This window comes from Candoia aspera, chromosome 2, assembly GCF_035149785.1.
Source record: "Candoia aspera isolate rCanAsp1 chromosome 2, rCanAsp1.hap2, whole genome shotgun sequence".
NCBI lineage: Eukaryota > Metazoa > Chordata > Lepidosauria > Squamata > Boidae > Candoia > Candoia aspera.
In genome coordinates this window covers 8,656,438-8,674,691 of record NC_086154.1, presented here as the reverse complement: position 1 = coordinate 8,674,691, position 18,254 = coordinate 8,656,438, and the positions used below count along the sequence as shown (strand labels likewise).

The 18,254-nt window shown below is 45.8% G+C and overlaps 2 protein-coding genes across 2 annotated transcripts in view; one reads left to right on the top strand and one right to left on the bottom strand.

Moving 5' to 3' along the window:
• LOC134492055 (zinc finger protein 585A-like) overlaps nucleotides 1-18,254 on the top strand; it is a 36,546-nt gene that overhangs the window by 2,218 nt on the left and 16,074 nt on the right. Inside the window, exons 3-7 of the mRNA XM_063296173.1 lie at nucleotides 2,278-2,428; nucleotides 3,450-3,868; nucleotides 4,837-4,960; nucleotides 11,861-11,941; nucleotides 13,764-13,922. Coding sequence (XP_063152243.1) covers nucleotides 2,278-2,428; nucleotides 3,450-3,868; nucleotides 4,837-4,960; nucleotides 11,861-11,941; nucleotides 13,764-13,922 — 934 coding nt within the window. The remainder of the gene's footprint in view (nucleotides 1-2,277; nucleotides 2,429-3,449; nucleotides 3,869-4,836; nucleotides 4,961-11,860; nucleotides 11,942-13,763; nucleotides 13,923-18,254) is intronic.
• Nucleotides 16,227-17,161, bottom strand: LOC134492152 (CD82 antigen-like). Its single transcript, XM_063296327.1, has one exon. It carries the CDS (start codon nucleotides 17,048-17,050, stop codon nucleotides 16,277-16,279), a length of 774 nt encoding a protein of 257 aa, XP_063152397.1. The 5' UTR covers nucleotides 17,051-17,161; the 3' UTR covers nucleotides 16,227-16,276.

Genomic DNA, 18,254 nt, shown 5'->3' with positions numbered 1-18,254 from the left:
GCCTGTTGTGTCGCATGTACCACGTCCATCCATTTGCCGTGTTGCGGTTTCCATTTCTAAGGAGAAAGAACATTTTTAGACGCTTGAAACTGTGTGTGGGAAAGTTTTCAGGCCCACAATACAGGTTGTGCCACTTTTTATTACTAACTTAGACATTAATGGGACCTAAAATAGGGAATTTGTGATCTTATGAAGAGCTTTGACTTTATGTGGCAAAGAGGATAATCCTAGGTCGCTGGAAAGAAAGTCACTGTCCTGATTTTAGAGAAGGGATCTAGAAAATGAGCTTATTAACTATTTTAGAAAAGCCTTTGCACTCCAGAAATGAGTATGTGACACACTGTGTCGCTGTACGGTCCAGATTTAATGATGATCTAACAACTGAATACCATATGCATATTAATAGATACTATATGAGTCTTCTCTTTCTGTTAATTTTTTGGTGATGTTTTGTTTAACCGCCGTAATATATTTAGGGTTTTTTTCTTCACTGTATTATCACTCTTCAGCATAGACTTCTTTCTTTTGCATTTGCTACTTTAAGATGAAAGAGTGAAATACAAAAGAATAATTCTATTATAAAATAATATATATTTTTTAAATACAGTGATTAATCCTGATCCAGAAACATATCTTGGAATCACACTGGCCAGTTCAGGATGAATGTTGGCTCATTTGTGTGGCTGCTTAAGGGAAAATGAAGGGCAAAGGCTTAGATTCGTGTTCAATCAAATGCCAACTTTGTAGTTCCTGTATATAAGTCGCGTATGAGATTGTACTGGCGGACGATGTACCCTTTTTGGGAAGCACAAACAAAGGAACTGGAAAATAGTACAAAAATGGGCCGTTAGAATGATTAAAGAGCTGAAAGCATTGCCTTAGCGAGGCAAGATTGCAGCTCCTTTTCAGCTTGATTTGAGGCAGGCGAGAGAAACATGCTAGAGATATACAGTGTAGGTAGTCTTCACTTACCAACGGAATTGGGACCAGGAATGCCGTTGCTAAGCGCATTGCATCATGTGCCCACACCAACTTCCAGCAGTCCAAGTTGCCGTCGTTAGGCGAATCCCATATGGTTGCAGCATCCCATAGCCACGTGATCACCATTTGCGACCTCATGCTGGCTTCCCCATTGATTTTGCTTGTTGGAAGCTGGCTGCGAAGGTCGCAAATGGTGATCTCATGACCGCAGGACGCTGTGACTGTTGTAATGGTGAGCCAGTTGCCGAGTGCCCGAATCGTGAAAGTGTGAACATGGGGACACTGATGGCCACAACTACGAGGACTCGTCGTAAGTATCCCTCGTTCAGCCCCATCATAACTTTGAATGGTCACTTTGCAATAGTTACATTGTTCCGTCTTAACCCTTAATAAACTTTTGCAGATTAAGATGGAGTGATGAGGTTTTAAAGATTTATTTATAGAGAATGGGGTGGGGATTTGGGATGAAGAAATGATTGGTTGTATTTTAAGAGAGGGTGATAAGCTGTTAATGTTAACTGTACTTGCTGGGGATGAAGTGGGGGATTTCTTCTTCCTTTTTCTTCTTCCTTTTTTTTCCTCTGCACTTTTTTATTTCTATACTTTTTGTTTATTTTTTGTGTTTTTCACCTTTTGTAGTTTTTGTTAGTTTTATTTATATAATGGAATTCTTAATAAAGCTATTACCAAAAAATAATAATAACTTCGAACAGTTGCCGAATGAGTGGATGTTAAGTGAGGACCACCTGTATACGATTATGTCTGGCAGAGGGGTTCAGGGGGGTTGAAAAAAGACACTGATCATGACCACATGATCGAAGCTCTGCCCTTTTTACCTGGATTGTGTTACGTACATGAAAATGGGTAGGGCTGTGGTTGCAGGGTGGCAGCCACCATCTTCTTTGACCCTTCCCCTTAGGCATGCCTGATGGCAAATGAGGGCTGAGAGAAGGGTTTTGTCCCCCCCCCCTTTCTCATAGTGTTAATAATTGGGGAGAAACAAAACATGGGGCAATTCAGGCCTGCCAAAAGGAAGCTTCCCTTGACAGAGTGCTGAGTTAGGGATGCCCTTCACCTGAGATGGCTTTCAAAATCCATCGACGACGTGGCTGCCGATGGCAAGACGCCACCTCCAGAATCAGAGCAGTGGGCCTTGAAGATCGTGAACCAGAAGGAGATCCGTTGCCTTTTCTTTCCGTTGGTGCACTTCCTAAAACCCTCTGGCTGGCAGCTGCGCAACACAGCTGGCTGTATTCGCTGGAGCCCCTCTCCAAATTTGTCTCACTTCTTCTACAGGGCACTAAAAGGAGACGGCCGCTTCTCCGCCGGAAGCCCCCCGATACTCAGCCGAGGAGTCTGTTAAAAGTGGAAAGCGATGCCAGTGCGCCCTCGCCCGGTAGTGACGTCGTGGGCCTGGAGCATTCCTACTCTCTTCCCGCCAGCCCAGGTAACCAGCAGCCCCATTGCCTTCCCAGCCTGAGTCTCTGAAGGAAGGGAACAACCGCCTTCCCTTGATTATGTCGCCAGGCAGGAAAAACTCATTTAACACGTGAAAGAATCAAGCCAAATTCAGAAGTAAGACAGCGGAGGATGTGTCTAGCCGGGGAGCCACAAGAGATGGTCAGAAAAGTCAAAAGGATGGCCGCGATGGTGCAGTCATCCTCACAGTTTATGTAACGTGTGTAAAAAATGGGTACAGCTTCAAATGACCCATTTGCAGTCGCCATCTTGACTCTTCTGACCATGCCACTGTAGTCTGGAAGTATCTTTATTTAAAAGTCTCTTGGTTGGAAGCCTTTTAAAGTAGAATTAGACTACGAGATGCCCAGGTTGGTCTGGCCTTTTGATCAAACTTTGATAGAACACAGAGACTTTTAACTGTCTTAGTTCATACAATTACCAAATTGTAAATCATGAAGAAAGGGAAATACATACATTGGGTGTAGAAGTGAGCAGTACAGCTAATCCTCGTTGAGCGACTGCAGTGGGGACTGGCTACTTGGTCATTAAGCAAAGCAGTCGCTATGTGAAACCATGGCTGTCCTTACGATCTGACTTAAGCTTCCCTTGGCTTTACAGACCTGTGAAGGTCATAAATGCGAGGATTGGTCGTAAAGTTACCTTTTCATCACCGTTGTAATTGTGAACAGTTACTAAATGAGGCAGTCACTAAATGAGGACTGCCTCTGTTCAGATCCCTCGTGATCAAAGGGGCTTTGGACCCGATGTAGGCAAACCTCACCGTACCTATCAGTAGTTTCTTACAGAAGCTGGGCCTTTTCTTCAGCTTGCGCAGCAGGCAGGTGAGGGTAGGAAAATGCTTGAGTTCTGGGGGTTGAAGTACATGCATCTTAAATTGGCCAAGGCTGAGAAACATTGCTCTAGAGATAGCAAAAAGCTCCCCCAGCTTTTTTTTTTTTTTGTTACAGTGAAATAAATCCTTGATTGTCTCCTTTTGATCCCTTTAGCCCTGGACCAGCAGCTGGCATCCATCCGGGACCAAGACCTGGCAAAATCTGCAGCAGGGAAAAGCCCTCCCGTGCTCCAGGCCAGGCCTTGGAGAGAGTGCAGGGACAGATCCCGGCAGAACGCCCAGGAGGAGCCTCTGGTCAGCGCAGAGCTGGAGCGCCAGCATTTCCGTGAGTTCTGCTATCAGGAGAACGAAGGGCCCCGTAAAGCTTGCAAGCAGCTTTGGGATCTCTGCCATCAGTGGTTAAAACCTGGAAGATACACTAAGTTGCAGATCCTGGAGCTGGTGATCCTGGAGCAGTTCCTGGCCATCCTGCCCCAGGAGATGCAGGAGCACGTCAAGGAACAGGGACCCTCGACTTGTAACCAGGCCGTATCGCTGGCAGAGGACTTTCTGGAGAACCAGCCATTGGGGGAGGTGAGTGCTCGCCCCGGGTCAGGATGTCGGTGAAGATTCTCAGTCATCCAGGTGAAGTGGTCTGTAGGTCAGACTGAAGAAGCTACGTGGACAAGCAGCAAAACATTTCTACCAAAAAGGAAGAAATCCAGATGATCACCCCAGGTCACTGTCATGCCATGATTCCCTTTAGTGCCCAGTGCCAGGCCCTGAGAGAATTAAGCATTTCTCCGTTAAGGGGAAAGAGCCAGAAATCCTACAGAGATGCGGCTGAGACCCTCATAAGATGACTGGGGCCGTCCAGTCCAGAATCTCATTTTCTGTCCATGGGACCTCTGGGAATTCACCAAGACCATGTCTTGCGCCCTCTTATGTTCCCTATTGCCTGCAGAGAATAGTTCTGATTAATTTATTAAACCATGAATTTCTTTTTCCCTGTTTCGGATGACATGCCCTGAGGGCAGTTGGAACTCGTTTGGACCCAATGCTGTACAGCAGCCCCAGCTAGACAACTGTCTTGAGAAGCTGCATCTGCCTTGGGGTTGATGTTCTTCAGGCTCTTTTCTGAAGGTCCTGCTCAGAATGATTCCTCTGTCTTGCAGATTATTAGCTTGGTGCAGGCTCGTCCCACTGTTTACAGCTGGGGCCACCAGCCAGTTTGGGGTCTCATGGAGTTGAGGCAGCGCCTGGCAGCCCCACCAGGTAGACCAGACCAGGAAATTGGCTCCGCAGGAAAGCTAAAATGATTTTTATTGCGATTGGCGCCAATAGGTGTGATTGGGCTGTCCCTCCTCCTTGGCCTTATATTCCGGTGACGTAGGGAGGGGTCTGCCTGAGCCACTTTCAAATGTTCTCTCATTCTGGACTTTAAAAATGCTTCAGACCCTTTTACCTACATAATCTTGAGGATGCCATCAAGGTCATCGTCCTGACTCTACAGTTCAATTCACCCTCAGTTTCTGTGTTTCTTGCTTCCACCTCTGTTCCAGATGGATCAGCCACTTGGAGAGCGAGTTTCTAATTTCCCTGCATCAGAGGAAGCACGATCAGAGAGCCAGCACCCAGCAAAGTTCAAGAAAATCGCTAGGAAAGACAGAAAGTCCCCTACTTTGGGTAAGGACTTCTCACTTCTCTGCTGGCCACAGGGGCATTCTCTGAGGGTGGATCAAAGAAACTGAAGAGGATGGCCATGACTGTGCAATCAAAGACCTGTTGCTTTTTTTCCATGCTTCAGGGACGCACCTTTGATTGCACGATTGTGACCATCATGTTGAATTTTTTGACCTCCGCAGCAGATGACTCTGGCTGACTAGGCACTGTGCCCTCCTGAGAACCCATGTCAGCACCTGATCATTCGAGCATTCACACATACACAGTCAGGAGGCTGGGATTCCTTTAGCTGTTTTAATGAAGCGTAATGAACGATACAGAAGGCAAGCTGTGAATAAAGATTTCCCACTCAAACCTAATTTAAAACTACATCCCCTTAGTTAGTCCCCTTTCCTATGAAACATGTCACTCCCCCTCCCATCCAGATGGCATTCCCGGCGTATCTCAACCTCGCATCCTTGATGTGCTCCATAGCCATAATAAACCACTCTACACTCCAATTTCACACACCCCTCCCATCTGGCAATATGAGAGAATGAAATGATGGGAGATGCCCTGATAAGGGTTTCTGTGAAACCTTTAATCGGGGAATGTGACATACCGCCCCCCCAAGACAGACTAAAAAAATAATGAAGTATCAAAGAAATGAAATAATGAGACTATGCAGGAGAGGGCTTAGAAGGATATTTAGCATGAAACTTTTGGGTTAAAAGAGGAGCATTAACATGACATGCATTAACCCACTCAGGATCTGGAAAATGCTTCCATTGAATTAAGTACTGTAAAGATTTGTGAAAAAAACGAGAGTCCAGAATGTCTTTAACTTCAAAATGCTGGTGGCCATCGACCATGATGGGTGGAGGGGTTGCTGCAGGCTGGTGCCACTTAGAACGGTCCAGTGCAGGTTTAAGCAAGCTGCAATGAAAAACGGGGTGAAATCTTTTTAGGATGCAGGGTAATTGCAATTGAACAGTCAGAGGATTAATTATGGGAAAAGGTCCAACAAACTTGGGAGCAAGTTTCTTTGAGGGTTGTTGGGAGCGCAAAAATTTGGTAGCAAGGTAAACCATATCTCCCACTTTAAATTTCCACTCCGGGCATCTGTGACGGTCAGCAAACTTTTTCTGAGTTTCATGAGTGTGATCAAATGCCTGGCGGATAACCAGCCAATTAGTGGCAATCTGTGCAGCCCAATCGGCTACAGAGGAATCAGGCATGGATTGCAGTTGGAGTTCAGGTATTGGAATGAAGTCCTGGCCATAAACAATGTGAAAAGGGGAAAACCCAGTGCTTTGGTGAACTGCATTATTATAAGCAACCTCAGCAAAAGGTAGAAGGTCCACCCAGTTGTCTTGTTGAAAGCTAATGTAGCAGCGTAAGAATTGCTCTAGAGTAGACAGAGCTCGTTCAATCGCCCCGTCCGTGGCCAGATGGCTTGACGAGCTGAGGGATTGCTGGACACCAATTAATTTCAAAAATGCGCGCCAAAATTTGGAAGTAAAAATTTGGAAGTAAATTGGACGCCTCTGTCAGAAATTACACACATGGGACACCCGTGAATTTTATAGATATGCATGAGAAAGAGCTTGGCCAATTGCTGAGCAGTTGGGATCTTAGTACAAGGTATAAAATGAGCTTGCTTGGAAAACAAGTCAATGACAGTCCAAGTTACAGTCTTGTTTTTACTCTCAGGAAAATCCACAATAAAATCCATGGCTATTTCCTTCCATGGGGCCTTTGGGGAGGCTACAGGTTGTAGCAGTCCTTGTGGCTTCCCCCCCTTCCTCTTTGCTTGGGCACAGACGTGACATGATGTGACGTAGGACTGCACATCAGCACGAAGGGAGGGCCACCAAAATTGGCGCCTCACCAAGTGGAGAGTTTTTGTGAAGGCAAAATGACTGGCAGATTTACTATCATGGGAGCGGTGCAAAATTGTTTGGCGAAGAGATTCAGGAAGGTAGATTTTGCTGTTAGAGTACCAGATGTTGTCAATTTCAGTTAATTGGGCTTTGTTACATTGTAGCCAGGGATCATTAGGTAGTGCCTGAAGCAGTTCCTTTTTTAAATCAGCCTGCACTTTCACTTTCCCAGCTACTGCTTGTCTGGGTGTTATGCACGCTACTCCAAGCTGCTTTTGGGAGAAAACAGTGTCTACAATTTGAGTTTGTGCTGTGTGATACTGCGGCAGGTGAGAAAGCGTATCAGCTAGAAAGTTTCTTCAAAAAGTTTCTTTTCCCTGGAAGGAAGTTGAGGGTAAAATTAAAACGGTTAAAAAATTGAGCCTAAAGAATTTGTTTGCCATTTAGTTTCCTGGGAGTTTGCAAAGCTTGGAGGTTTTTATGATCAGTCCAAACTTCAAAAGGATAAAGAGTACCTTCTAATAAATGCCTCCAGTGTGTGAGAGCAGTTTTTACAGCAAAAGCCTCTTTTTCCCAAATCGGCCAGTTGCGCTCAGAGTCAGAAAATTTGCATGAGAGGTAAGCGCAGGGACAGGGGAATCCTGTTTCATCCTTTTGAACTAAAACTGCCCCAATAGCTGAGTCAGAAGCATCTGCTTGTACAATAAAGGGGCGAGTTGGGTCTGGGTGGGCGAGAATGGGCTCCTTCGTAAAGAGCAATTTCCATTTGTCAAAAGCTGTTTGACATTCAGAAGTCCATGTAAGTTTGGCTCCAGGGGAGGTAACTTTGCGGGTTTCTCCCCTCCCCCTAGTTTTTAACAAGTCAGTGAGAGGCAAAGCAATTTGAGCAAATTGGGGGATGAAATTTCTATAGAAATTCATGAAGCCTAGAAAACTTTGAAGTTGACGCCTGGTGCAAGGGGGTTCCCACCCCATGATGTCTTGCATTTTGGCAGGATCCATTTCAACCCCCTTTGAAGAAATACGATAGCCCAAATAGTCCTGTTGAGACTTGTGGAACTCGCATTTAGAGAGCTTGGCATACAGTCTAGCATCTCTCAGTTTGCGTGAGACTTTCTTAACAAGCTGAATGTGATCTTTGAAGCTGTCAGAATAAATCAAAATGTCAACTAAGTAAACCAGGACCCCTTTGTACAAATGCTTGTGGAGGACCTCATTGATATATTGCATAAACACTTTAGGGGCCCCTGCCAACCCAAATGGGAGGACCATGTACTGATAGGAACCAAGAGGGCAGTTAAACGCTTTTCCATTCATCCCCCTCCTGAATCCGAATCCTAAAGTAGGCTTCTCTGAGGTCAAGTTTGGTAAACACCTTCCCCTTCAATAGGTGCGAGAGCATGTCCTTTATTAAGGGAAGAGGGTATTGATTATTAATTGAGATGGCATTTATCCCATGGTAGTCCGTGCAGAGAGCCATCTTTTTTCGCCCGAAAAAGCACTGGGGAAGCCAAAGGCGAATTGGCAGGCTAAGTGAACCCCCGCACTAAGTTTTTGTCAAATTCTCTGAGAACATGTTTTTCAGTCTCGGACATGGCATACATTTTAGGCTTAGGTAGTTTAGCCTTTGGGTCTATTTCAATGGCACAGTCCATTTTTCTGTGAGGAGGCAACTGGTCTCACTCTTTCTCATCGAAGACATCAATAAAGTCTTCAGGCAGAATGTCGGGTTGTGCCAAAGATTCAGGCGGGGGTGTCTGGTTGAGAAGTGTGCCAGCCACCTCCCCCCCCTGGTTGGAGTACAGAAAAGAGGTTGCCAACTCCATTGTTAAACAACAAGGCACCTGATTCCCAATCGATCTGTGGCTTTCTGCTCTTTAGCCACGGGAGTCCTAGTATAATAGAATAGTTGGCAAGAGGGGCTACAATGAATTGCAAGGTTTCTTTATGCCCCCCCAACCTCATGGCCAAAGTCTCAGTCCGGAATTCCATGGGACCCCCGTGAGCAACTGAGCCACGGGACCCCCATGAGCAACTGAGTGAAAATAATGGGATTTTTAAGTCTCTTGGTTTTAAGGCTCAGTGTGTCAATGAGGGCAGAGTGTATTAAGCATTTTGTGCACCCCGAGTCTAACATTGCTGTCAAAATGGCTTGGTGCCGGGTCCTTAAATTTTTTAATTCTACTTTCACCAACAAGGTGGGGCAATCATCACTCACCAAAGGGTCTTCTTTGTCTATGTCAGAAGTAGGCATGTTGCACCCTGGAGTTTCCACCTGCTCGCAGGCATGATTTAGAACAGGTGAAACTTGTTTCCCGCCGGCTCCAGATCCTGTTGTTCGGAGTCTTCGCCGGATTCCATTTGAGCCTTCAGTTCTGGATCCTTTCGGGCCAGTGTGGCTGCAGCTGCTGCCTTGTGTCTGGTTGGTGGGGTTTTAGTTGGTTTGGTTGCTCCTTTCAGTGTTTCTGGGCATTCCGCTGCTCTGTGGGTGTCCTTCCCGCACTTGAAACAGCCGCCTTTCTTCCCTGGCCGGTCTTTCCCATCATCCCTGTCACGGAATTGTCTTTGTTGGGTGAAAGGAAATTGACTTGGTGCTACTGTATTTCTCCCCATCGTTTGAGCTCAGAGCTGCCAATGGAACTGGTACTGGGTATTCTCTACCTCCCCTGCAAGGCAGATCCAATCCTTCAGAGTGGGGGGGTCTCCGCGGCAGAGTGCCCACCTCAGAATCTCTGGCTGCAATCCCCCCTTGAAGTAGTCAATCTTAGTGGTTTCTGACCAGTCCATAACTTTTCCAGCAAGAGCCTTGGACTCCATGGCATACTCCGCCACAGTTCTTCCCCCTTGCCTAAGTTGCTGGATACCTGTCTTCGCTCTCATCTTGTCCAGTGGGTCCTCGAACCGGTCTCTCAGTGCCCTCATGAACTCTCGCAGGCTACCCAGCTCTGGGGCCATGGCATCGAGCAATTGCACAAACCATTCAGCAGCCAGTCCCCTGAGTCTGGCGCCCACCTGGCTGACTTTCTTGTACCCAGTGGGGAAGCAAGAGCCATATGTACATGGACACGTTGGTCAGGAAGAACGCCAACTGTCATGGGTCTCCATCGAACTTAACTTGTATGTCCTTTGGGATTGTGCCCTGTGTCGCCCCGCTGGGCAGCGCTTTTCCCCAATCTCCTTGGCTTTCTGGGTGGCCCCTACTCTGCCTGTGCCTCACTGGGGACTTGAAATCCCGGGTTGGGGTTAGAGTACGCCGTCTTCCTCGTGAGTCTGACGACTCCGCCCTGGACAGCTGAGTTGAGATTCCTGCCAAGGGGTACGCCACGGTCTCCAGGGTTCTTGATACCTGCTGCAACACCACTTCCATGGCAGACATCCTTGCCTCCAAATTCTGCATGTCTTGCGGAGTTCCATTCGGGTCTGGAATGGTTCCATGCAACCCTGGACTCTGCACCCTTACTTGCGCTTCCACAGGTGGAGGGGGTCTTCCCTCTTCTTCTCTGGCACCGATCTGGGAAGGTCCCACCTGTGTGGTTTTTCAATGATAACGCTCGGCGACTGAGGTTCTCTCACAAAATTGAGGGAGTGGAGGGCACTTTCTAACTCTGTCTGGTTGAGCCGGGTTTCCACCTCGCACTCACTGTCTCCGCTCCCCAAACTTTCCTTCATCTCAATTTTTTCTTCTTCCATTTTGGCATACAGTGTGGTCCTCTCCGATGACAGTAGAGGCGATGGCTGCTTAGCCCGGGACTTTCCAGGTTTAGGCATGGTTCGTCAACTCTCAGCTGATTGCTTGCTCAGGAAGAGTTTTCGAAATTATGGATTCACAGCTTAATGTCAGCACCTGATCATTCGAGCATTCACACACACAGTCAGGAGGGTGGGATTCCTTTAGCTGTTTTAATGAAGCGTAACGAACAGTACAGAAGGCAAGCTGCGAATAAAGATTTCCCTCTCAAACCTAATTTAAAACTACATCCCCTTAGTTAGTCCCCTTTCCCACAAAACATGTCACTCTCCCTCCCATCCAGATGGTTTTCCCGGCATATCTCAACCTCGTGTCCTTGATGTGCTCCATAGCCATAATAAACCACTCTACACTCCAACTTCACACACCCCTCCCATCTGGTAACCTGGGAGAAGGAAATGATGGAAGATGCTCCGATAAGGGTTTCTGTGAAACCTTTAATCGGGGAATCTGACAACCCATTTCCACTCACCTTCCCTTCCTTCTTCCAGACCTCCCATTTTGAGGCCTGCTTTTATAATCCCCTAGTCCTGAGTGAGGTGACGAATAGTGCAGTTACTAAAAAGTGTTTTTTTGTTTCTTCCATTCATGTATGGCTACCGGCTAAGAGAACAAGAATCATTTTGCAGAGTCTCTGGTCATATATTAATTTTTAACCATTAGCTAGCTCTGTGTTTCTCAACCTTGGCAACTTTAAGACGAGTTCAACTTCAAGAGTTGAAGTCCACACATCTTAAAGTCGCCAAGGTTGAGAAACACTGAGCTAGATCAAAAGTGTTGCCATCAGATATCTTACATGGTAAAGTTGAAAAGATTCCCATCTGTCAAAGTTGTTACTCCTATAATGGTATTGACCTTGAATCCTGGGAATGTGTTTTACCGTATTGTGATTTCTACAGAAGTTTTCAGCTGGATATAATCTGACCTATTTTAAAACCGAGGCCAGGAAGAATTATTTCTGATTATGTTAAAAAGTTACTCTCAGATAAAAAGCAGGCACAGGCAAATATTTAACGATGACAATAAAGACAAGATATTTATTAATAAATTAACAAGTGAGTTTTTAAAAGTGTTAATGTCATGCCTCAACTTATTTTATCTGTGAATTCGCTGTTGGGGTCTTTTGGCCTTAATAAACTATCTTGTATAATAAATGATACATTCTTAGACCATCTTTGCCTCCCTTTAAGACCAATCAAAACTGGATTTGTCTTTATCCTTGCTGGGCAAGGGACCTGTCCCAATAATGTTTTTTCCTCCTTCCACAATCAGTCATTTCTGTTTATCTTCCAGAAGACGGGAACATGAAAGAGATTGTCCAGAAGGAAGATGGATCCAAGGAGAACGTGTCCTCTGAGGTTGAAGTGGCTGAAAGTGGGTACCTGTTGGGAATGATGTGGTTGGGGAGGAGTGGAGACAGAGTCAGGAAGAATGTTCTGCTCTGCAACCAGGTTCACTCACTGCATCAAGCCATGATTTGCTTCCCTGTGGCTTCTGGAATAATAGCTGGGTTTGCCCCACAGATGTTGCCAGTTGCAGCTCCAGCCAGCGTGGCCAGTGCCGGTGGATGCAGGGAGAGAGTGTCCTGTGCCAGACGATGCAGAACAGAACAGGGCAGCAGGCCAATCCAAGTGTGAAGGCCTTGCTGCCGCATTGAGAGGGGCCAGGGGAAGCTGGGACTCTCCGTGACAGCTGAGGCAGAGATAAAGCCATGGTTTGTGGCAGTCCGGGGCTCAGGCACCAGGGAGCCGATCCAAATGTCAAGCCAGGGGTCTGAAGGGAGGGTAAGGCAGAAAAGTGACAAGAAGCAGGTATGGAGTTGAAGGCTTGCAGGCCGGCCTCCTGTGTCCCCGGGACTGATGTGACTTAAGGGCATCTCTGGCCTCTCCTCACGGGTACGGGCTGATCGCCTTCACTCTTCCCCCCTTAGTGGCCAGCCTCTTTTTGGGTTAGGCACTCTTCCAGAATCTGGACCCTTGTTATCTGTATTGTAACGTTATGTGGGAAAGGAGACGGGGCCCAGAGACGCTGCCAAGGGAACGGTCAGATAAGAGACAGCACAGCCCACAGCTGCATAGTGAGCAGGGCAAGAGGCTCAGAAGGGACCCTCCCTGGTTTCTTGGGCTATAAAGGAGATGGCAGGGGGAGAGGATTGAACTTTCAGGCTTGCAAGATTGATGTTGGCCTTGCAGGGTAAACCAGATAGGAAGCACCACCAGATTCTACTTTATTGTAAAGCTACATTCTATCTATCTATCTATCTATCTATCTATCTATCTATCTATCTATCTATCTATCTATCTATCTATCTATCTATCTATCTATCTATCTATCTATCTATCTATCTAATTTATCCCTGCCCATCTCCTCCTGTCAGAGGCCTCTGGGCGGTTTACAACAAGTGATTAAAACCATCAGAATAATACAAAAAATAAAATACTATAAAAATACTATACATAGAAATAAAAAATAAAGAATAAAAAATCCAAGCGATGAAACATCTAAAACAGTCCAAGTGTGGGAGGAGTGGTCTATAGCAACCATCCCCATGTAGCTCTATTCCCCTCTCCACCCCAAGCGAGGCGGCAGAACCAGGTCTTCCGACTCCGCAGAAAGGCCAGGAGCGATGGGGCCAATCTCACCTCCGGGGGCAGCATGTTCCACAGGGCGGGAGCTACTGCAGAGAAGGCCTGCTTCCTGGACCCCGCCAGATGGAATTCTCTTATTGACGGGGTCTGTAGCATGCCCACTCTGCACGATCGGGTGGGAAGGGCTGATGATACGGGGAAGAGGTGGTCCCTCAGGTAACCTGACCCCATGCCATGTAGGGCTTTAAAGGTGATAACCAACACCTTGAATTGGACCCGGAAGCAAACTGGCACCCAATGCAGCTCGCGCAGCAGTGGTGTTACATGTGCCCTTCTGGGGGCACCAAAAACAGCTCGCAAAAATTGATTTATCAGTCAGTTAATCAATTTATCAATCAATTTAGCAAAAATTGATTTATCAATCAGTCATGTGATATGGCCACCCATCTCACACAAATCTTGCATGTCTGAAAGTACAGTCCTTCGCCCATCTCCTTCACAGCTCGAGAAACTAGGGAGAGGTGAATTGGAGGAACTGTATTTTTGTTTCAACCCTTCTGCCAAAGGTGAATTTGGGGCTGACGGTTCTGTGTTTTTGGTGATTCCAGCCAGGGACGCACGGCAGAGTAATGAGGATGCGGACCCACGTGAGGCATCCTGGGGAGGGAGCAACAGGGAGGAGGCAGAAGAAAATTCTGAACATCTGGATGATCCCAAGGTCCAAGAACAGAAAGAATCAGCTGAGAAAAGGAAAGGTGCACCAGCAGGTAATCCCTTTGGCATCTGTGGCTGTTTGTTAATTGGATTTTTTTTTTCACAAGTTAGTTGCCAAGATTTCTATTTTGTCTGGGGAAGATATCTCTCCCCTTTCAGCTCTGTATTATCCACATGCAGCTTCCTCATTTTCTCACTTTTCACAAGAAGCACAGAGAGAGGGGGAAATTGTGGAAAGAATTGTCTGTTTGCCAACAGATTGGTGCCCCCCCCCAGTATGCTAAACCTGAATTGATGGGGGGGGAAATGATGCTGTAGGCAGAGAGGCATCTCTTCTGTAAGATAGGGCTGGGGATAACCTGATCTTTTCATACAGAGGCTTTGATTCCCAAGCGGGGAGGGTTGTGTGTGTTCATTGGGTGGTAATTAGATTATTTGCCCTGAAGGATGGATGAAAGAATTGCCGACAAGTAGACCGGCTCTTTGTAACTCCTCTCCGGACAAGGAGAGGACTTGAGATCACCCACAAGTGCTCCAGACAGTTGCTCCTTGTGGGGAGACCGCAGGACAGTGGTCTCTGGCAGGTTTAGATCTCTGGGAGACAAGGGAATAGCTATCTTGCTCAAACCGTAGTTGGGGCCTTCAAAAGGACACTGGGTTTGCATACTTCTTTTTCTAATCACTTTTGGAAATTGCTTGTTAACCACTTTTCAGCTATTGGGAACCTTTGGATTGACAAGTCTGAAAATACGGCTGAGATTCCTTCAGTCCTTAGTGAAAGAAGTTTTAAATACAAGTTTAATTTTTTTTGGAAACAGCAAAAGGATGAATAGAACTTTGATTTTGGAAAGTTACAAACAGACTAAGGGTCCAGACGGATTTGAAATAAGATTTTGGAATTAATTATAAGAAGCCTTCCCATGGGAAAATGCTTTTGTTTTTCTTTTAAAAACATGATAGGATAAGACTTTGAAGGTTTGACACTAGAGGGAACCAGAAAGAACTAAAGATTACAATTAAAGAGCACTTAAATTTGACTTTCTAATACAGAATGAAGCAAAATATTTTAACATTGGACATAACGAAGGACATTTTTGAACAATGGACCCAAAGTTAATTTTAAGAGTGTCTACCTCTATAGATAGACTGTGTTTAAAAGATGTTATGGAATAGGAACAAGTTTTACCGGACAAGACTGAGCCTGATCTGAAAGTGGATTTAAAAATGACAGGCTACAAGAATGATATGGAAAAAGATGCTACACTGGACATACAAAAGAAAGCAGCCGATGTCTTAATAATTAAAAGGGATATACAAATAACAAACCAAAAGAGTGACCTGGATAATTTTCCTATATTGGATTTACAAAAGAGGCTTGAAGAATGTTGTAAGGGACAAAATAAAAATGAAAAGAAATCAAGTTCTAGGACATTATTTGAAGGGACTAAAGATCAAGATTGTTAAAAGTGAAAAGGAAGGAATATAAATTTGGTTTATTTGATCAGTGTTAAAATAGTATGTTGTTATCTCTGGTAGTCCTTAATGGACTTTTGCTGATCAGGACTGAAACAACAAGGCTTTAAGATCTGTTCATAGATAAGAGATGGAATACAGGAAGAAGAAATCATTTGTTGTATTTTAAGAGAAGTTGATAAGTTACTAAAATTGTTTATACGTTGTGATGAAGGGGGAAGTCACTTTATATATTTCTTTTCTTTTTCTTTACCATGTCCTTATTTTTTCTTTTCTATTTTTTCTTTTCTGCACCTTCTATTTTTTTCTTTTTCTTTTTTTCTTTTTTTTTTAGTTTGCATTAGTTTTTATCTTCGCAATCTTAATTTTTAATTAAAGTACTATTAAAAAAATAAACTGCCTTCAGGTGAACTTGAATCTGGAAGAGGAGCCTAGTACAGCTGAGAAGGAAGGAAGAAAGAAACTTCAGATACTCCACCCTGTGATTCACACCCATCTTTGGAAGCTGACCCAACCTTTGATCTCATGGGTATCCCCAAACAGGAAGGGAAAGAAATACGTACCGTTGTTACTTTATTTTTAAGAGGTTGAAGAAATATGGCAAATGAAGTCCACCAGCCTAATCCCCCAAATCCACCCAAGTTGTATAGAAAGAAAGGGTTATCAAGCAAAAGGGGAGTCAGAAAGGTGCAAAGGGCATCCTCAATCTTATTATGGTGGTGAAGGAAACCTAAATGCAGTGCCATTCAGCACCTTTGTATCCTTTTTCATTATTGGCTGTAAAGGTGGAAGGAACAAGCTGAGTCGAGGAAGACTTGTCTGGCTAGATGCTCTAGCAGGGACTGCCAAGAACCATCTGGAATAAGGAAACCAGTTGCCCCTTTCCTTGTGGGTCACATCCAGGCTCCAAGGTTCCTACGCTTGGGTGTTGTCCTCAGCAATGGCATCTTTTGCCTTTGCAGAGGCAGGCAGAAAGCCCTATTCCCAGTAACTCTGTGAAGGCAACTCCGATGCAGACCCCAAGAAAGATGTCAAAATTCTCCTGCAACCAGCTCTGCACAACCGTCCGGCACCCCTGCTTCTTAACAGGCCAGTCGGCCACCGTGGTTGTGTTGGCATCGGTATCCAAAACGCAGAAGCCTGTCCCTATCAGGGTGTCCACTGTCTCGTTGCTGCAAGAACACGGATAGAACGCCAGCTTTCTGTTCCAAAGGATCTTGTTGAATTGCCAGTCTTCGGGTCCGGTCCAGCCGCAGCACGACAGCTGGGATTGAACGAAGTCCCACGCGATCTCGAGGGTGTGATTAACTTCATCACTGGGGTCGTACGTCTGGAAGAGATCAACGACCACCTGAGGCATTCTTGCTTTTAGCGAGCTCTGTTGGAAGTAGATCAACAGACCAGCAGCAATCTGGGCTGAGAGAATGAGCAGCAGGCCTGCGACGTACAAGCCGAGGACACACTGGATGCCACAGAAGGCCCCTACGCAGCCCAGGAAGCCAAGCACCATCGTGACGGCGCCGACTCCAATGAAGACGTAGACCCCCACCTGGAACGATGGCGCCGAGTTCTGCAGGAGGGGCATGAAGGACCTTTGGTCAACCAAAATCCAGGTTCCAAATCCAACCATCAGCGCACCCAAGATAAAGAAAAGGTGGTTGAAGAAGAAAAACAAGTCCATGGTGACTTTCACACAGCAATATCCCATCTTCAGCTTCTCCTTTTTAACAGAACCTTGGTCTTTCTGTTCAGAACTTGGAACATTCAACTAAAAAAAAAAAAGTCCACACACACAATGGAAGAACTGTACTTCACCAGCTGTGGAGCATTTGTCCTAGCCTAGTGGGCTTGATCCATGCTCTTTCTTCCTCTCTTTTTTACCCTTGTGCCTGAGTCAGTGTTGACTCCTTGTGACACCCTGGGAAAGTCCCTGCAGTTTTCTTGGCAAGGTTTTTCAGAAATGGTTTGCCATTGCCTGCTTCCTGGGGCTGAGCGAGAGTGACTGGCCCAAAACGACCCAGCTGGCTTTGTGCCTAAGGCAAGACTAGAACTCAGGGTCTGCTCCTAGGCAGGCGCCCTTAACCACTCCACCAAACTGCCTCTCTTTCCATTTTCTCTCTTATTATCTGTTTCATTCTCTTACGGCCTCGTGAAGTCACTCCAGTAATTCCCTGTTTTTATCGTCGGTCCCTGCGTGCAGGGCATACTGGCCTCTTTAAAAATGGCGTCCATGCCCCATCATTCAATCTGGGATAATCTTTTCCCTCAGCCTAATGTACCAGCCTATTATATTTCAGTCATTTAAGAAACGGTGGCTGTTTGCAGTTCAGCGTGCTGATGTTCTTCATAAAAATGGCAACTGCAAGTATAACAACGGAAACACCGTTTTATTTGGGGTTTTAACCGGTCACTGCTCTGCGATTAATTTTCAGTCTGAGGCCACATCTTGAAGCAAATAACATCGCTTCATTCCCATAAGAGGAGGAAGGAGTATTAAGTACATTTGCCGCCTTGAGTTATTTATAAAAATAATAAAGGCGGGATAGAAAATTAAGAAAAAAGGTACTTGGTGGGATTTTCAATAAAGCCATTGGCCCGTGGCTGGCATCCAACGCGGTTGAAGCAAAAACACTTTTAGCAAAGCTTCCGTCTGCAGGCCCATCCCTGAGACCGGAAGAAAGTGGGGGAGTCTGTGCTCGCCGAGCATGCCTTCTATCACAGCTCAGCACCAAGGCTGGAGACGTGGCTGCCATTGCAGGAAGCCGTGTGATCTCTTGCAGGGCAGTGATTGGTTCTTCTCTTCCAGGGCGGGGAGAAAGCAGCCGTACTTCTGTTAGCAGCGAAGAGGATGGGAAATCGTGGCAATCATTGACTTCACGTGGAAGTGTCCCCCGTGGGCAGTGAATTTAGAA

What these genes read in the sequence shown, in the direction of transcription:
- LOC134492152 (XM_063296327.1), bottom strand. Translation starts at nt 17,050, where the DNA reads ATGGGATATTGCTGTGTGAAAGTCACCATGGACTTGTTTTTCTTCTTC.